At 39.7% G+C, this 20,783-nt stretch overlaps 1 protein-coding gene across 1 annotated transcript in view; it reads right to left on the minus strand.

Moving 5' to 3' along the window:
• The window catches only part of SLIT3 (slit guidance ligand 3), a 522,803-nt gene extending 505,910 nt beyond the window's left edge, over nt 1-16,893 (minus strand). The window contains exons 1-2 of the mRNA XM_082771405.1: nt 16,452-16,893; nt 16,111-16,365 (exon numbers count right to left, since the gene is read on the minus strand). Of these exons, the coding sequence (XP_082627531.1) occupies nt 16,111-16,295 (185 nt within the window). The 5' untranslated portion in view covers nt 16,296-16,365; nt 16,452-16,893. The remainder of the gene's footprint in view (nt 1-16,110; nt 16,366-16,451) is intronic.
• Nucleotides 16,894-20,783: the final 3,890 nt, after the last annotated feature.

Here is a 20,783-nt window from a genome sequence, read left to right on the forward strand (position 1 = left end):
TGCAGGCTCTCCAGCACAAAAAAAGGCAATAACACGTTGGAGTGAGTAAAGCAAGGGGCCATTGCGATGATCAGGAGGTAGTAGTATAAAGGCATATGAACACATGCTAAAGGAGCTGCACTTGTTCAACTTCAATAAAGGGTTATGGGGAGATCTTACAGAAGTAACTACAAAGAAAGTAACAGGATAGGAGAATAGAGACCCTCTTCTCTGCTCCACAGTAAGAGCAGGTAATATGTGGATGAACATTAGTAGAGAAAAAACAAGTCCTGCCAGAACCACCAGTTCCTGAAAGGATTCAGAAACATTCCACATAGCTTCAGTACTACCAGTATCATGCAGAGTATGTTAACACAGCAGTAGTGAGGTCCAGTCACTTTGATAGTCATGTAAAGTCAGAATAACTGTAATTTTACAATCCAACATTTAATAATTTTATTGCTCTTGTTGGGTAGTACCACAGGTATGATATTGGATAGTTTCAGTCTCCACAAAGTTTTAAATGTTAATTGAATAGCCACACAACACCTGAGAAGTACAAATTCTGCTGCAGCTCACCCTACTTTAACACACCTACACAACACAGCTTTTAATTCAAAAAAAATAAAAATAAGAGATGATTCCTTCAGATTAGAGAAGGCTCTCAGGTATGACTCAAACAGTGTTTTCTTTCTGTCTGAAGGAATGAGAAAACTGATCTTAGAGGTTAAGTGCTCTGATCTTGGGCATAAACTATCCATTATCAAGCCCTTTACAGTAGTGTTTGGTTAAAAGCCCACATTAAGAGTCCAAACGATCTGAAACTGCTTGCAGGCAACACACTTCTGTCCTCATCTTTATAAAAATAAACAAATGGACTTGGCAAACTATAGGTGCTAAAAAACACTCAGGAATAATTCCTTTTTGAAACTCCTGCAGTGGCTAAATTCCCCATTGAGTAGATTACTATTTAAAGCCATAACTGAGACGTGCATAAAGCACCACAATGGGCTAAGTTCAGTAGTTTCTTCAAGAAAATACATTTGTTCCACACTGCAGGAACTCCTGACTGATTATAATAGCTTGCAGATTTTATTATATAAAAAGAAAATATTATGCTGGCAGAATAACATTCTGAGAGTAAGTTTTATACTCGCATGTCCTTCCGCTTTTCCCCCAAAGTTCTGTCGTTACTTTCCAGTCCAAACATCACATGGTCACATCATCTGTACATGACAGACAGTCTGCAGGAAGGATGAAACAGCTTGAAAGAGGGCCAACCTCAAGCAGTACTACAGAAATACAAACCTTGTGAAACAAGCAGGAAGAACTAAAGTTTTTGTCACAGATGCAGATATACATCATCAGAATAACCAGCATGTGGTGGAATAGCTCATGCCGTCACACCTGTGTTTGATGATAAAGGGTTCTCAAAGAGAAGCAAGGAAGAGCAGAAAGAGAGGTTCCTCTTTGTGAGGAGGATCAGCTCAATTGTCTGGAGGTGCTCTACAGACTTGTTGAGAAGCTCGCTGAGATGTGCCAGCCTGGATCAGGGGACAAGTAGTGAAAGACACATCATGGCGGAACTTCATTACCAACCACCCACACAGGGTGAATAAGAGAACGCTCTTCTTTAAGCAATGACAGGGAGCCTCCAGGTCGCACACCTTGGTTCTTATAAGGGACTTGAATCTCTGTGACATGTGCTGGAAAGGCAGCACAGAGTAGGCAAACAAGTCAGGATGCTTTCTTGATAGCGTCAGACAATTTCTCAACATAGATGCTAGATGGGCCAACCAGGGGTGAAGCTTTCCTGATCTACCACTCACAAATGATGAGGTGTTTGGGGGTGTGATAAGTCTGTAGCATCTCTGGCTTGAGTGACCACAGAAAAATGATGTTCAAAACAGTGAGGTGTGTGAGGAAGATAAGTAGAAGTGCATAGGCACTGGCATTCAGAAGAGCAGAAATCAATTTTTCAGAATTCAAGGGAATCGCAGGGGACATGCTGTGCAAAACAACCTGAAATAACAGCACAACAACACTCCATCCAGCTAATGGGGAAAAATGAGCAGGTGTATCAGAAGCCAACCTTGGCTTAACACATCTCACAACTGAGCTCCAGTGTAAATGAGATGGTAGAGGACAGTCTTCATGGACACAGACTCGTAAGTCTTAGTGGTGAAACACAAGTTTCAAGAAGGAGTGGAATAAACAGTAGTGGCAGAGGATTGAGTTCAGTCTCTCCTCAGAAATCCTGACCAGTGGGAACAGGTAGCTTCTATCCGGGTGTGCAGAGAGATCTGTCTCATGAAGTGCCACCTTGAAGTGCCATCTTTAATACAGGCAAATACTCAATTTGTCTTCAAAAAATGGAAAAAAAAAAAGAACAGTACGGTGAAGTACAGGATGGTCAGCATCAGCCTCTCTTTGGTCCCTGAAAAAATCATAGAGCAAATACTACTGAAAGCAATTTCTGGGCACAGAGAAGGTGACTGAAAATAGCCAACAGATTTACCAAGGTTAAATCAGATTTGAACAACCTAACTGCCTTCTATGCTGAAGCAACTTCTATGGACTGAGGGAAAACAGTGGATATTGTCTGTCCTAAGTGCATCTGGAATACTGTGTCCATTTTGGAACTCCTCAGTCCAAGAAAGATGCTAATAAACTTCACCAAGCCCAACAGAAGACCACTGAAATGATCAAGACTTGACTACGCACAATGAGTCTAAGGAAGCTTAATTTGTTTATCTTGAAGAAGGGCAGGCATTGGGGTGACTGAATACCAGTCTTCCAATAACTAAGGAGAGGTTTCTCAGAAGATGGAGCAAGGGTCTTTATGAAGGTACAGGATGAGGAAGACACAATGACTGTAAACTGGAACAAGGAAAATTCCACCTGTTTATATAAAAAATAAACAAAAATCTGTTACTATAAGGACAGCTAAGCTGGAGAATGAGTTGCACAAAGGCCCTGTGATATTCAAGACTCAGCTGGGCAAAGCCTTGAGAAGCCTAGTCTGAATTTCATGGAGACCTTGCTTTGAGTGGAGGCTGGACTAAGAGATCTCCTGAAGTGCCTTCAAACCCTAATGATTCTATGAGTCTATCTTTTCCACACAGAAGGGATTAAAACACTGGTTTGTTGATTTACCATTGGGGTGAGATGGGGTTTAGCAGAAAGCTTTAAAAGTAAAGCACAAAATAAAAGATGGAAAATACTTCAAAACAGTTGGTACAGAAACGTTATTTAATATGCAGAAAACAGGATGTTTATACGTTATAAAGAGCAACAAGTACTGTGTCATTTTAGTTTAAGTATTATTTTCATTCACCCAAAGTAAAAAAATACCACACAATTAAGGTTAACAGTCACAGACACAAAAACATTTTTTCATGTTATTTCTTTTCAGTTCTTGAATTCGTATAACTAACCATTCCTACTTAACTACTGTAACTGTCTCATCTTTCATAACCAAAACATACCAGCTGGTTGGATATGAAAGGCTGTTACATCAGTCCTTTGCTATTGCAAAGACTAAACAGTTACACAGGTAGAAGCCAGAGAATGTCAAACTTCGCCCATTTGATAGTTAAATAAAAGCATGGCCCAAATGGTCTTTTCAGAACATAAATAAGTGCCTGCACTTCAATCTTCATCCCATTTGGCATCAAAATCTTCACTACAACTTATGGCTAACTTGAATATTTCTCCAATTTTTTTTTTTTTTTTTTTTAAGAATTTCTCCAGTTGTTTAATGCTACTTTAATGTTAATTAGGGACTTAAAAAATGGTAGACAAAGCAAGAAACCAGGATTGACAAAGGTTACTATTCTTCACAAGATTGTTCTTCTCCCTGACTTCTTGGCCTTTTCATTCATTTTATATTCTGAAATCTATATACTGTCAAGTATTGCATGCTCATTTGGGGAAAAAAAACAACAACAACAACAAAAAACCTACATGTAAATTTCAGGAAAACTCACATTAATTTATTTCAGAGGCAATATCTCATGTTTATATACAAGTATGTATTTCATTTAACTACATTGTATATTACTGAATATAATTCGGTAAACAATCTGATCATCTGTTTAGCTGCTCTTCACCAATACAATTAGATGTTTAGGACTTCAGATATTTCACACCTGCATCTATTATGATGGCTACTGTAACATTTGATGGCCTGAGAAAAGTGTTCTACCAACAAACATCAATGATCTTAGTGAAGTCTGAAAAGAAAACAGAACTGACTTCAACTCCTTGTTCACTTTCAGATATGCACAGATCAGAAACTCTTCTTAGGAGATCTTTTCATGGAAGTGTAAAAGAGGTTGGATTTTTTTTCCTTTACTTTTAAATTCAGAAACATCCTGTTTCACCAACTCTATCCCTTCTAAGAAGTACCATGCCGAATATACACATCTCCTGTAGCCATTAAGGAGAAGATTAAGCCAAGGAGTGGCAGTAAAAGATGTAGAACAGTTTTAGTAAATAAAATGCAATTTTGAAGGATGTTTTGCTTGACAAAGTTAGCATTCAGATGTTACAACCACAAACAATTTTCTTCATTTTCAAGTATATTCCCCCTTTCCCTATCCCCCATCCTCATCCAACTATATTTTCTAGAGTGAAATTAAATAGATTCTACCGTGTTTGCTAAATGGACACAAAATTCATTTGTTTCTGAAAAAGACCAAGCACATGTATTTGACATTTTGACTTGCTGAAACTACTCATGATTATGAAAACCATTTTGCACTAAGACTCTTACATACTTAAGAACAATGAAAGAATAACCTTGGAAAACAATTATTTTGTAAAATGAAGTTAACTTCAACTGGGAATAATTCATTTCCAACTTCTAACAATCTTCATGAGCAATTAAACTAGAGAACTTCCCAGGAAAAATACACACACACGATTGCTCCTCATCTTTTGCTGCGTTTTCATATGTTAGCTATTAAAAATCACTACTCCAAAGGATTGCAGGCCTGTTTCTTATACTTTCACATTCTTATCTGAGAAACTTATATCCAGATGTGTTTCTCAGCCTCAAGAACCAGCCTCTGCCTTATGGCTTTGCTTCACAATATCCACTGCCATTTCTGGAAAACAAACTTTCTTTGCTCAAGAGCTTGACTTCTGGGCTTTGTGTCACCACTGTATTCTTGTCTCCAGTTTACCACCCTACTGCAGTTAGGCATTTCAGAAATGCACCATTACTTCCCTGTACTATTTCCTTCTAATGAATTCTCTTTTCCTCCCCAGCTATATTATTAAAACACCATCTCTAACCAGCTCTACAACTTCAAGAGGAGACTGCTAGCCTCTTCTCGTCACTCTACAGCTATTTCAGTGAAGCCTGTAACCCAGTTCTCACTTCACTAAGTGATGTTGTAACCACTACCACCATCACCAAGCCAACATGTTTCATCCAGCATTTTCTGAAATCAGCATTTCAAAACACGTTTAATATAATGCCTGTTCCAATCAAAACAATACCACTATACAGACAAAATAAATTTCAGGGGAAAAATCCCTAAATCCCTAAAACTCTATTCAAGTCCAACACAAAGCATGTCTCATGACTAACAGGAAGATACAATACATTTGAACTGCTTTCAGGGTGCACCTTTTCCTTGCTAAAAAGTGATCTAAGTGATCCTTGAACAACACAACTGTATTACACTTCAGTGTCTCCATATCTGTGGATGACCAACGCAAAAGCAGTGGTAATTTTAATGGGCTTGATGTGACTACATCTGCTACATGAGATTTCTTTTGCAGATTATACTCTAAAGCAAACAGATTGGGCAATGAAATCTTTGGCAGAAAAGTATCCTGTGTTCTTTACTATTCCCTTACTGTAAGAGAAAAATACTAATATAAAGTGAAACTATGTTCTTACAGACACCTCTGTGTAACAGTTGGAGGTTTTTGGTCATCCATCCTTAAAAGAACTGCATGTTCCAAGGAACTCAACTACTAAATTCCAGGGTAATTTCTTCCACTTTCAAATAACCTTTTTGGAATCTCTGAAGAAAAACTGAAAGTAGGAATTAGAATCTATTCTACTTTGGGGAAAGTTGTTTGTGGAAAAGACCTTTCCAAGTTTTTTGCATTAGGCTGATATTACATACTATGCAAAACTAGCTACTCTATCACTGCTAATAGCCATTTTGCCAAACAAAACTTTTTACTTCCCCAAGTTTAAAAGCTGTTAAAATACCGAAAGTGCTCATCATTCACCAGTGCATACCAAAAGAAAGATTTCAGTGAAAACATTAATAGAGTAGGTTCAACTACCTTAAAGCATTTATTTTTATTACAACCTGCAAAAGTCAGTAAGGCTCACAAGATCACCATTTGTATCTTTTGTAACTATTAAGGTTATTTATAGTGTCCCTATAGAAACATATGGCAGTAATACCTTGCAATCTAGTAATCAGTTTATTTTATACAGGTTAACTAACACATTCCTTACCAGCCACAGGAACAAAGGAAAAGACCAACCGAAAGAACAGGGATTGAGAAATATTTCCTTAACTATTAGTATGCACAAGAATGCACCTATGCCTCTGCTTTCTGCATATTATTTCCATAGTAGTGAAGTGCCTATCTTTTGAAACATTTCATGAGAATGTTCATTCACAGGACAGCATACTTTCCCCTTTCCTCCCTGCAAATCAAGCAGCCACCAGCCTTAACAGAATGCAGCTCTTGGAAAAGCAGTTTGGAGCCAGCTATTAAACCCTGCATTTTACAGACTGTGATTTTGGATATGGGAACCTTAAATTCAGTAGTATGAAATTTATTACTGTTGCCATTTTCATCATGCCTAGAAGGACCCTTATGACCATTCAAGATTTCTTCACATCAAGCATTGTACAAACAAAGGTGGCCCCAAAGGCCTTTCAGCAAAGACCAAAAAAAAAAAAAAAAAAAAAAAAGTAAAGAGATGGAGACAAAGAAATTAAACAGTATTGATCAGTACAGATACTGACCTCAACTCTACAGTAGCCCAACTTGCATTAAAATTTTACATTTGCCATCACAAAAAAGAGAAAAAATTGCAAAACTACCTTTTAATTTTTTTTTTTTTCTCTTTTTAAAGGGGGCAGTTCCTCTAATGGAAGAACATGAAAATGGAAAACCAAATAAAGAAATACATCTAGAAAGAGTTTGTCACCAGCCAACAACACCCACCACCTTCTTCAACCACATCCACAGACTATTAAAATAAGTTACTGATTTTCAAAGTGTTAATCTCCAGAGAAGTTTCTCCCTCCCTCTCACATGGAGCCTTGATTAAGATAGAAGAGCTGATCTGTCTGCACAGACAGGTACGATTGTGACAGTACAGAGAAAACATTCTGAAAAAAATTACAGGCAGCTGATTTGTCTTGTTCTTTTGGGTGATTGCCTACATATACAGTCACACCGTAAGGTGACTAGAGTACCCCCACACAGCAGAAGAGGCTTGAAGCATATCTGTTAAACTCCTAAAGATAGCATCACTGCTAACAGCCTCGTACCTCAAATGCAAGTGAGCAGAGGTACATGTAGCAGCCAGTAAGGTATTGGCCTAATGAGAATGCTATCTGCCAAAATTGTCTGAATTACTCAGGCTTTAAATACATATATTAGGTGTTTGAGGAACTTCATTAGTAACCTGATACTACTTCCACAAGGCTGATCATTCACCATACAGTTCAATAGCCAGGTAATCTTACTGACCTCTCTCTGCAGGAGGCACTGAGGATTCTCCAAAAAAAGTCCTACTGACATAAATTAAGAATTGCTTCTGCAACAGTATCACAAATTTTCAGGAAAATACAGGGAAATGTGCGTTTGCAAGCAAGACAAATTCTGAAATCAATTTAGAAGTTCAACATAGTTTTTGCAGATTTATCTTAATAAAAATGTGATGGAAAAATCAAGTCAAAACCAGTTTTAAAACAGCAAGGTATTTTCTTCATTTTAATATAACTGTTTTTTATTGAAAATGCTCTCTACATCAGTGACAGGGAAGGAAAGAACGTAAACATCAGTTCAAATGATTTCCCCCTGTGAGGGACAAAATTAGATTAAGGTCTCAGAAAAAGAAGCAACTCCAAGATAGAAAGGTAAAAATCTAATTAAAAGCTCCAGAAATCTATCAATCACAGGATTAAAAACACATATTGCAGCCACCAAACAGATGGTGTAAAACTGAAACACAGGACAAATTTATTCTGACAGAGACAACTGATTCAGTTGGGGTAAAAAAAAAAAAAAAAAAAAAAAAAAAAGCTGATATGGATCAGCTTTTTACAGATATGGATCTCAGAACTCATCCAAAACTTACTCTGCTAGTACAAGACAACAGACCTATCCCCCTTATAATAGGGGGAGAGTAGATCTATTATGTATTTAGTGCCATTACAAAAAATGCCAGTTGCTTACAAGGCCATTTCCCAGTGGAAAAGAACAAGTTCTTTCCATTCCTGAAAGCCATTCAACATATTAAATGATACATCTGACTGGACAACACCAAAAGAAGATCTGAAAATAAAACATTATGGGTCTCTTGAGTAAAGAATTGAAAAATATTGAAAACAAAACTTCTTGGTCCATGTCACAAATAGAAAATTACTAGAGCCCAGCCCTTCCTTATCCTGAGAATTACTTAAAAAAATAAACCAATACAGTCAAATTGATACAGCCATACAATGTCAAAAAAAAAAAAAAAAAAAAAAAAAAAAAAACACCACTGTTACTGAACTTAAAAGGGAGAGGAATGATAACAGCAGACCCTAAACTTAAATCCATACTAAACTACAATAATATAGCTGAATCAACAAGAATGAGAAGGAACTTCCTGTTATCCAAGGAGCAGAAAGGAGACAAGGCATGTTCTACAGACTTATCAAAGACTTCACAAGACCATGGGGCACAATATTTACCTTTATACAATGTTTTCTGAACAAGACTGCTTGCTCATCTACACCTCCTTGGAACATGAACAAACAGATAGACAATCACCTAAATGAATGTCACATTCATTCTAGTGCCATTGCCAATATAATTTTTCTTCAGGTAGCTTTGTCATTTGATGTTTACATGAGTTTTTCCCCCAGTTATCTTGACACCTTCCTTCCTCACTTGAAGCTAGAAGCTTGCTTTTTCTCTACTCGATGAGTATAAAACATTGTTTTGTCTTTGCAGGGGTGGAAAAACAACCTAAAGAGGAAAAGAGAGCTCCCCTTCAGGGAGCTGTTGAACAGCAAGACGGAGGATTCACGTTTGTTCCTACAGCTTCAAGACAAAAGTTGCCTCTACTTAAATTTAATACAAACTCTGCTAGCATTGGAGAAGCATACTGGCACACGGGCTCAGTTTGTCCCCAGCTGCTGAAAGGTGTTTCAACTTTGTGCCACAGAAATTCTTGACCTGATCCAGTATCTGTACTTGCAGAGAGCAAACAGGTAAAAGAACTAAGAGGCACTAGGTTACTTATGAAGAACATTCCACAACCTCTTCCAAAGGTTAACACAACATCTGAGATAATTCAGTAGTTGCAGTATTACAAGACACTGTGAAGCTTATGTCAGAATTGAAGTCCCGTATCAGACGTGCTCTTCCTAACTCCTTTGAGTGTTTCAGGGTTACTTAGGAAAAAGGGATCATCTCTTTAATCACAGAGTTTCTTAAAACTTATTTTCTCATGAGGCTGCAGGCACTTTTGAAGGTAAGTGGCTGCACAACTTGCAGTTCACATTCATTCAGAATTGCATTTAGTTATGCTACTTCAGTAGAAAGATTTAGATTTCGTAGGTTCAAATTTAGAGAAATAGGTAAATAACAAAAAAAAAAAAAAAAGATTCAAATTTACTGAGGGGGAAGAGTGATTTACTTTTTAATTACATTAAACACAAATGAAATTACTTTCTTTGCTTGAAACATTACTTGAATGGTCTCTGCAGCACTCAGCCATGGTGAAAGAAAGCTCACTTCAAGCTCAGTCTTCAGAAAACTTATTAGAAATTTACACTGACTTTAGCAGACGATACATGAGAAAAACAAACAGATGTACAGTTGTGAATAGGAAAGAATCCTGACAGTTTTTAACTTTGAACCCAGAGCAGAACTGTTTTCCTGGTGGATCAAGTGTAAGCCAACATAACTGCAATATTTAAGGAATGGCTTCCATTCTCCATAGTACTTCAGGGATGATTCAATCTTCTAATCAAGGACAAATGGATCCTACTAGACCACCACCAGGCAAAAAGCTATTCATTTTTAAAGATTAGCTGCAGCAACAGGCAGACAAAGGAAAAAAAGCAAGCACTGTGGACACCACAGGAACAATATCAAAAAGTGTTATAACAATGAAGTTTTGAGTCATTTGAGCTATTAGCTTGTGGTATAGAGCGTATCCTGATTTAAGTCTCCTGAACTGTCTTCCCAGTAAAAAAGCCCAATTCTTACTGTAAAATTGCCTAAACTCATTCACTGCATATCCTTATTAGAATCTTGTGCCAGGATGTTGTGCTAAATCCACATGGCTACCCCAATCATCTTGTGAGATTATGTGGGAAAACTATCTTCTTTCTGATCTATGGAAGCTAAAGAGTAGCATAGATATTACTAAAACACAGACAGCAAGTCATATCACATGTTAATGTCCATGAAGAACAGGTTATCTTTGTTTTAAACCTAAATGGCAATGCTTGAGCTATAAAGAAACATACATAAAACAGGCATGGCAGTTATGTTCCAAAAAACTACTGACAGTACTCCCTATGAAGTTTAAATGACTTCATAACAATCAACTAAAATCAAGGATTTTTTTATACAGATATCTGTAAGAACACAAGAGTAGGATTTATTTATTTTCTGTATCATTATCCATTTATACAGGTGAGTTACACTGACTTTGGTACACACTCCCCTGCCAAGAACACACACAAATTCCAGAAAGAAAAAATTACATCTTGTCTGTACTTTAGGACTACATAAAACAAGATAGATGTTCTTTAGAGGGGTTATTTGCCATTCCTCTAATTCTTTTGCATGAATCAATAACTCAGCCACAAAGGTAAGATCATAAAAAAAGTGAGTAGCCTCATTCATTAAGAAATGTGCACTAAATCTGATTCCTTGGATTTCAGAATCCTAGCCAAATCTGTGGGGACTACAGACAGCATGACAATGGCCATTATTTCCTTATGTAGCTACCAGAATTATAATAGCTAATTTCATCATTCTTCCTGTTTCAATCACTTCAAAACAAGGTAACAAATTTAATAGCACAAGACTCTGATCCCCTGTAAATTCATTTCCACATTCAGTGAAGCACAAGCAGTCAGCATTAAGTTAGTAAAGGGAAATTAGCCAAATTAAATTAAGCAACTCAGTCAAGTTTTCCCAAGATCATTACCTTTGACAGCAAGCTCTTCGAAGCCAAAGCCATGCATGTCTACTCATTGACACATTCCCTAGAGGGAGGAAAAAAAGGCCCCATGCAGGATTTTGGAGATTATTACTACACAAACAAGTGCTACTCCCTAGTGGGAAGAATCCTAGAAAAACAGAAAGTCAATGTACAAGTCAATATAATATTTGCATGTGTTTAACACTGTATTCCACTATAATATGGAAACATCCAAGACAGGAGTTTAGATTTAATTCAAAGAAAAAATGAGGAAGTTGAAGACATAAGACAGTGCAATTTTAGCAGCTACATGCACCTAGGCCAAAACCACCATAATAATATATTTGTATAACAAACCCCAGACCACATGAAAACTCCAGAGTAAGCAGATGACTAAGCTTCTAAATTGCACCTAAATGTGGACATACTCAATTTAGCTACTCAGGCAAAGCACAGAACAGATTAGTCCTGCAAACTTTATCAATTTAGAAAGGTAAAGAATCCTCCAAAGTAAAAGACAAAACAAAGACCAAAATTAATACAAGAGCTATCAATTAAAACAGATTCCAAGCCATAAGTATAAATTGAAGAACTCAACATGGCTAAATTCTTCAAAGAAATGTATGTATATATGTATACTCTTACATACATACACACACACACAATGTGCTTATAATAGAGAGAGAACTAGACATGAGTGGGAGGAAAAATGCAGAGACTCATCCTTCATATTCAACCAGAAAACACACACTGACCCAACACCCCTAAGCAGTTTGTCCATTTCACTTGTTCCTTTCAGAGCTGTTGAACACAGCAACCATTAATCAAGTGGCTTTGATCTGCTCATTACATTTACACCATTTCAAACTAAACTTGACTATCAGCACTAAGTGTTATAAAAACACACATGTATAATACTTCACATCTATAGAAAACATCTACAGAAGAAAATTATACAAATACAGAGCACATATAAGAACTGAAGCACTGCGAAACAAACTCTGATGACAGAAGTCTGAGGAAGCAGTCCTAAGGAACGTTTCAGAAAGGTAAAACATTCAAGATGTTTATGGATGCATTTACATAATCTTAATTTCAAAACTGTGATTTCTGCCTCCATTATTTGTGCAGAACATTTTCTCGGTTGCAGAACTTGGATGTAACAATCATTGCATGCACCCCTAACAGTTAACTCTAACCCTGTTGGTAGGATTTTAAGTTACTCAGCAAATGTGGAATGGATCAGTAACTACTAACAAACTGGAAGGTCAGCTATATTACTCTTGCACTTACACAGGAAGAGATAGACATGAAAGCAGGTCCAAGATGCATATGTGTGAGACATAGGTTATTCCAGGGATTCCTGGAACTTACTCACATTTGTTTCCCCACTCATTTATTTTCTCCAGACTGAATCATCTCTGAACCAGTAGCATACAACATTCATTGCGCTTTTTAGGTCTTCATGAGACTTAACTTCTTAAAAACTACAGTCTACACCAGACAAATAGGATACTGCCACAGAACGTAATAACAAGGTAAACTGCAGCACAAACCTAATACTACTTGCTATATTTGTAAAGCTACTATTAAAGATGAAACTGTATAAAGAAAATTTTAGGTTAGTTGTATGATCTGTGATCACTGGTTAATCTGTGAATTCCCTTCAAGATATAAATCACAGGCACAACTATTTATAAAAACTGCATCTTCAAAGCACTGAAAAAAAAAAAAAAAAGGAAAAGAAAAACACACATCACATTTATTATGAAGAAGGAGTAATCAAAGCTCTGGTGATGTTCATTTCTTGCAATATCAGATGTTCACTAATTTATTTAATAGAACTTCTCAAGAAGACGTGTTTCCCCCCTTAAGACTTTTTATCATTTTTTTTTCATGTTATACTTTTAGCTTTCTTGGGTTTCATATTAATGCAAATTTAAATAATATTTAACTTGGCTCCTGTATCCAAAACATTCTGTAACATTTGTACAAACATAACTCTAAAAGTTTGGTGGCAAAATATTTTAAGTGGTGCTGTTAGATCTCTTATTAATTAAAGCCAAAAGTTTCCAACTTGAACTGGTAGGTGGGTTTTTTACCTCAAAAGAGTGCAGACAGAAGACAACATGAGTCTAAAAAGTCACTTGCTGTGTGGCCCTCAAGAAACTTGTCTGAATTATTTTCCCAGCATTCAAACACTTTTTCTGAGATCAAAAGTATCTTTGCCATTTCAGATGCAATCAATTTGTTTTCATTTGAGTTAAACTAGCTAAGACTGCATACCAACCCACTGTCATGTCACAGATAGAGGAGTCCATGGACCACAGAGAAAATGAGATACTTGGATATATCCAGTGGCTGACTGATGTTTTACCTAAGAGCAGAACTTAGACTCAAGAGAATATAAGGTCTTTCCCTCTAAAGATCACAGTAGAAAATTCAAGTTAGTGCAATTAGCAGCAATCTATATTTAAAAGAATTTATACAAGCTTTAAACCACTGCTGTATTGAAGACGACAGTGAACTTTACAAAAACAGTGCAATGCTCATGGCAGGCTAAGAGAATAAAAAGTGAAGTTAGTAACATGTTCTGTATTTTTAAATACTGCATGATCCTCTGTATGTTATTTCCACAAGGTTTCAGCCACTGAATGCTCCAATAATACACTATTTCCTAAAAAAAGGGAAAAAAAAACAACCAACCAACCAAAAAAAAAAACAAAAAAACGGAGCATAGATATATATATATATCGCTCATCAGTAGATTATCTCTGAGGTTAAAGATTTAAACTGAATATTGTGAAATAGAATTGTTCATCATGCAGACATTAATCTAAAACTTAAATCTGTAAACTATACCAAAAATTATCAGGACCAAGAGCACAGTAATTACACGTTCTTTCATTCTTTTTAACACTTAACATGCCAAGGCCAAAAAACTTCCTCTTTCAGCTTGGCTTCTCACAAAAGGCAAGGAAAGTTAACATCTCTATTAAGTACGTTCTCACAAAGGAAACCTAGTTACACAGTGAATTCAGCCTTGGTAAAACACAGACAATTACAAATTACTGTATTGCTCTTTAAATAGTTCTCAGGTGGCCAACTAACCTTGTATTGTGGATTATTCTAACCTGAAATCTAAATGTTTTATCCCAGCCCTTGACTCTTAAGCCAAACAAACACACCCCACCAATGAAGCATACAAAATGTTTGTGTTATCACACAGCTACACTTACTCTCACTGGCTTGGTATACTACCAGCCTGGGAGGGGTGGTGTTTGTTTGGCTTTGGGGTTTTGTTGGTCTCCAAACTGCCAAGTTGCTACCCATCAGTTTTAGAAAGTACAGAGTTTTGTGCATAGAAGTTAAGCTTTCTGTAACAGTTATCTGAAAGCTGTTGTTCACATGGCTGGGGTGGAAAAGAAGGCTGATATGGCCACAAAACATTAAATATGGTAGAACAACCTAGGAAGAAATCTGCACATTGCTATCGTTTAAGATCTCTCAGCACTATAAAAGTAATTTAGAAACCTTCAAGGATGCTATAAAATTTCCCTCTGGAACAGAACTTAGCCTTTGAAAGGCATCTATATATGAAAGCTTTGTAACCTAGTTTAGCTTTCTTACTTCAGGAAAATACGCTTGAAGTTCCCCCATGTCTATGGCCCAGAAGGAAATAAAACAGGAAATCAGGCCATAGAATAAGCAGTTGTTGCCAGCAAGTTTTAAAACATTTTAAGTTATCCATTAATCTACATAAGGCACGATTAACTGCACTTCTCGTAGACCATCAGTGGAGCCCAGCGCAGAGCCACGCTGAAGCTCTGTTTAAGATTCCACTTTGGACATCTTCATATCTAGCACTGGGCATTCTCTGAAGTATGCCATATGCTGTGCATTAAGCAAAGCCAGAGATGCTGTCCTCTGTGCCAAATGAGTGCCAGAACAGTATCATGGATCTCAAAAGTTTGCTTTCAGTCCACTAAAAAACAAAATAAAATAATAATACAAATTTTGTCTGCACACACTGATTACATTCTCCTGTGCTGAGGTCTGAAGCACCCCACAATATTACACTGCTAGCATAAACTCCAAAGTAGATTAAAAAGTAAATAACCAGCTTCCTCATAACAGTGACTTTGGCAGTTTAAGACAGAAACTAGAGACTGCTTTAATGTGACCTCTTATCCATTTGAATTAGTTTATAGCAGTAGTCGATTTTTCCATGGTGATGAAGTCACCATGCTGTGAAAGTATGCAAGGAGAAACTGCTACCAGCCACCAGGTGAAAACATCCAGGTTTCTAATTGCATATGAAATTGGTGTTTGCATTGACAATGATTATTGCTGGGAGCATTCCAGGTAGAGGTCTAAGCTCCATTACATGCAAGTCACTGCAAAACCCAATCAACAAGATCCCAATCAGCGGTTATTAAACTGAGGAGAAAAAAAAAAAATAAATAAAAAATACTATGAAGCTCCAAAAAATGCTGGGTTTAGTGTTTGGTTTTGTTTTAAAGCAAGAGCAGCAGCAGGATACCTGTAACTTCTGAAAAGCTCCTCCCCTTCCCTCCTGAAAACATTAATCCGTGTTTCATTAGTTAAACTGCTGTAACTATGTACTCCGCGCTGATAGGCAGGTGTTGAGAAATTCATCCCAGGTGTTTGAACAAGTACTCGAGGAGCCCCTAACGTTTATTACTTACAGTCTCTCTGCATTCCTGGGAATATCCCTCGGTACAGTTTTGAGTCCTAGTCCGTGGCAATCCACGTTGGAAGCAATGCACGTACATTTATGTGGGCATCCTCCAACAGGCATCCAACTTGCGGAGCTCCAAAAGCTCAAGATCGTTCCAAGGCACAAAAACGCGCTTCTTCCACCAGCCAACATGGTTTCTTGAGCACTTCAGCGGGTACAAAAGTGTGCGCGAACACCCGGCCCTTAAAGATGAAATGCCTCTCTGAAGGAAGGGAAAAGAAAACAAGAGGCTCTTAGTACAGCCCAAGGGAACCCACCACTGCCATCATCGCCGGAGCACCAGCAAACCTTCAAAGGCGGCTGCGAGGGTTACGTTAGGTGGAAGAAGGTGGGGAACCGCCTGTCGGGCTCAGGTTTCCTCCTGTTATTTACGAGCGGTACCAGAAGGCAGCGACTTCAACCCGGCTGGAGCCAGACGCGTCCTCGGATGAAGGGGAAGCGGCGGTGCCCACCCGCCGACCATCCCTCAGCGGCGGCGGCGTGCCGGGCAGCCTCCCCCGCTCCGCATCGCCGGGGGCAGCAGGTACGAGCCGGGCAGCAGGCAGGTGAGAGCCGGGCACAGCAGGTAAAAGCCCCCGGGGCGCTGCCTGCAGCGCTCGCTGCTGCTGCCGCCGCCGCTCCCCCGCAGCCCCGCGCTGGCGGAGCCGGGACCGGGAGGCGGCGAGGGGCGGCCGGGGGGCGGAGGGGGCGGCGCTCGCTGCCTGCCTCCCGCCCGCCCGCTCCCCTGCACCGGGCACGGACGGCAGCCGGGCGAGCGCCCGCGGCGAGGGGGGGCCCCCTTGCACACACACACACACCCCCTCCCAAAATCGCACCCGCGGCGCCCATTGGCTGCGGGGACCTTGACGTCAGGCGGCGGCTGAAGTTTCGGAGAGGAGGGAGGGGGGAGTGCGGGGCTGCGCTGGAGCCGGGGGGTCCCACCGGTGTGTGGGTGACCCCCACCCCCCCGCCTCTTTTCCCCCCCTTCCAACAAGCTCCGTGTTTGGGGCCGGAGCCCGCGGCCCCGAGCCGGCCCTCGGCGCCCCCACGCCGCGGCCCCGAGTTGGGCTGCGGGGGGCTCGGGGCTTCCTCCGCCTTTTGTTCGCCCCGTCCGCACTCCCCGAGTTCCCTCTGGCGGCCGCGGGCGGACGCTCACCGCCCGGCCCCGCGCTGCCCCCGCGCAGGTGGCCCCCTTCACCTCTCCACACCTTCATCCCTTCATCAGAGGCCGAAGGCAAGCGAGGTTTGGGAAAGGAGGGCAGGCGGAACGCAGTCACCCCATAGGTCCGGCAGGGGGTTGACCGACGGCGCTGCTCATTACCTTGTAGCCAAAGTGTGTTAAAAAAAAAAAACACGCAAAAACAGGGTGCCCTAAAAGTCCATAGACATTTAGAGATGGATTGGAAGAACTGGAGTCATGGGAGACACGCAAATCAGCATTTTCCCAAGCCAAGTCGTAAGACCATTAACAGGATGAAAAAAGTAAAGCTGCTGTATACAAGTCACAAAAACCCTCTCAAAATACTCAGTTCCTTACTTTGCACACCTAAAGACAGTTTCAAAGGCAAACTTATGCATAACACATTGCTAATAAAGATACTGCATGGACAACAGTTGTTCTGCCTCTACATCACCAAGGAGTGGCCCATGACAGTGGAAGCAAGGCTTTGCTCATGCAGATAGGGATAGCACACATTTCCCCGGTCCCACAAAGAACCAGACCAGCAGTCCCTTGAAGCTCCCACAGCCACCTCCAACAAAGATGTTACAGGGTTCAGTTACGTTTGGATTCAAGTTCTCAGGCTCTGCTCAAAATGTGTTTTTCTATGAACATAGAAGTTTAGTATTCTAGGTGAGGGCTTCTAGGAAAAAAACGCAAAGATGTTCACTATAAGATATGGACGTGGCATTCCACTGTGCAGTAGCACACCTTAAATACCTGTTCATTTCTGGCTCCATTTACCTCACCTTGATGACTGACATTTGTAATCATCTAAGGCGTTCCTGCCTACCTTGAGAGTTGGCTTTGCCCCAAACCATGCTATGTCCACCAGTACAGCCATCTGTGCAGCCACTTGCTGCTGCCCTCTCCAGCAAGGAAAGATCTGACACTATGGAGCATTTCCCAGTGAAAAGGAATTGGCCAAACAGCATATGTAAGACCGCTGATGAACCTTCACCTCTCCTGTTCTGGTCTTTGAAAAAAGCAGTTATAAAAAGTCATTAAGAGATTTTCTCATTTTATAGGGAATTATTTCCATGACAATTTTTCTTTTTTAAATAGAAGCCATTTGGATCAAGGCTTAAGATTGAACTGCTTACCTGCCTAGACTCAAAGCTCATTTAAGTGGCCCTTAGACTGCATCCAATGCAAAAAGGCTCGGTGACAAGTCCCACAAGGTCTGAAAGTGCACAGAGAGACTCAACTGTCACCCCTTTAAGCAGTCACTTTAAGCTGCTTCAGAAAAGATTAAAAAATACTTTTCTTCCACCTCTCCCTAATCTTCAGGAGGCTGAGGTTGGAGAAGGTGGGCGTAATTCTGTCTGGATCCCCAGATAAGCCTCTCCTTTTCTGGAGCAAAGGGCCGAGGAAGATCACTTCAAGCTCCCGCATTAACAAACTGAGGGGCAGAGCCAGCCGTAACAAACCGCACTCTGCTCTTACAGTACCCAAGGCAGCACTGCTAACTGCAGCAGCCTAATCCATATCCCACCCCTTTACCCTCTTGAGAGGGCAAAAGCACAGCCAGCCCCAAGCATGTCACTGACACTCATCACTATCTATTCTGAGGCAAGCGCCCTCAGTCAAGTGTTAGTCTACAAGAGATCAGCTCTTGAACAAGGAACAGCTGGTTCAGCCAGATGACAGAAATTACACTGCTTAGCAAGACAAAGTACTCTGAAAGCTCTGAAGTCTCCTCCACACACAAAGGATGTCTACAAAGGTAGACATCCTTAGCCCATTCAAGCAGTGAAAATACTTTTGTCAGAACTTAGCTTGCCTCAGCAGCCAGGCGACAACAGTCCAAAGAAAGATTTCTTCTGGTTCTGGTCTACTAGCAAGCCTCCTCCCACTTCAAAGATGGCCCTATGGAGAGACACATATTCCCCCCTCAGGACAGAGATACAGAAAGTGTTGAATACTAAGTAAATTAAACTATAGGTAATGCATATGTGACCACCCTATGCTATAATTATTTTTGAAGCTACTAATATTCAGCTCTGCAGAGCTTCCAATTCTAAGAAACGCTGAAAAGATTCCCTCAACCTCTTGATATGATCATCCATAGCAGCCCCCACATGCCATGTTTCCCTGTTTCTCTCCCCAAAAATTTGTTTAAAAGAGCACAGGTAAATCAGACAAAAAAGCAGAAAGAAAGCTGAGCCAAAAGTCAAGCCTACCCTTCAAACACACTTCAACATTATAAAAACTGAGTCATGTTGTCCTATATTCCAGTTAAAACAGCATTTAACGGATCTGGTTATGTTTTATCAAGGCACACCACAGAAAAGTAGCATTGGCTCTGCTGTTTTCCTTTTAGATACCCACTATGGCTTCCTGCTCCTGGCACTTACTAGAAGCTGGCAAACCAGTCCCTGTTCATCTTATAGTATATGGTTAGCACAGGGTAGAGCATGTGTCACACAAAACCACAAAATGACACAGATCATGGAATATCTATGGAATATGAATCTATAAAAGGCTTCTTATTTGACAGTGTTTTGTATTTATACTCAGTTAAACACATATAAGCTATTTTATGAAGGTATCTAAAGATGAACAGCTTTTATCCATATTGTCTCCTCAAGTATTAGAAGTGACCAACATTTCAATATGTTACACTCCTTACAGACAAGTTTATCAAAGGTGTACTCTCTACCCAGCAGGAATTTAAATCTTGCCTGCTGCTTCTGTGATAAGAAACACAGTCCTCTCTCTTAGAAATGACTGGTTCAGTGCATTTAGAACATCTTTGCATCAATTTGGAAATTGTCTATTTAACACAAGAAAACAAACAGATTCAATAAAAATATTTACTAAATACTGGAAGAACACCAAGTCCAGGAATCAGTGGAAAGATGGGGTGAACAAAAACAGAAGATCATGACAATGACTTGGGGAGAAGGAACTAAAATCACTTCTCTAAACAGTTTTGACCTTCCAACAGCTTCTTCACAAAACACGCAAGCACTAAAAGTGTTTTAGAGTTAATTTCAAGACACATTACATGGTGTACTATGCATAACGTCACCATATTTCTTGTCAGGCACTTTCTGGGTAGATATGCAAGTGCACACGCTATGTAGCAAGTGTGACATTTCTGAGAAACATGGCACTCACTTCACTTATGTTGTACATGTGGCTTGCACGTGTGCAGTAAATCCAACGGCTCCCAAATGCTTCCATTTTTTGCATGGACAATAGTGAGTTGTCTAGAGGTCTGATGGGAACTGTAGCAAGGTCTGATCAGCTGGATGAAGTCCTGAAATCTGAGAATTTATGGGTAAAAAAAAAAAAAGACTGGATTAAGAAATCCAAATATACAGTGCCCTGGTCCAGGCAACAAGAGACCATCACAGAACCTCATCCTGCAGGACTGTTTGCATGACAGAGAAGAGTCTCTACCATCACCAGCAGTA

Source organism: Aythya marila (assembly GCF_965140915.1).
Source record: "Aythya marila genome assembly, chromosome: 14".
Taxonomy (NCBI): domain Eukaryota; kingdom Metazoa; phylum Chordata; class Aves; order Anseriformes; family Anatidae; genus Aythya; species Aythya marila.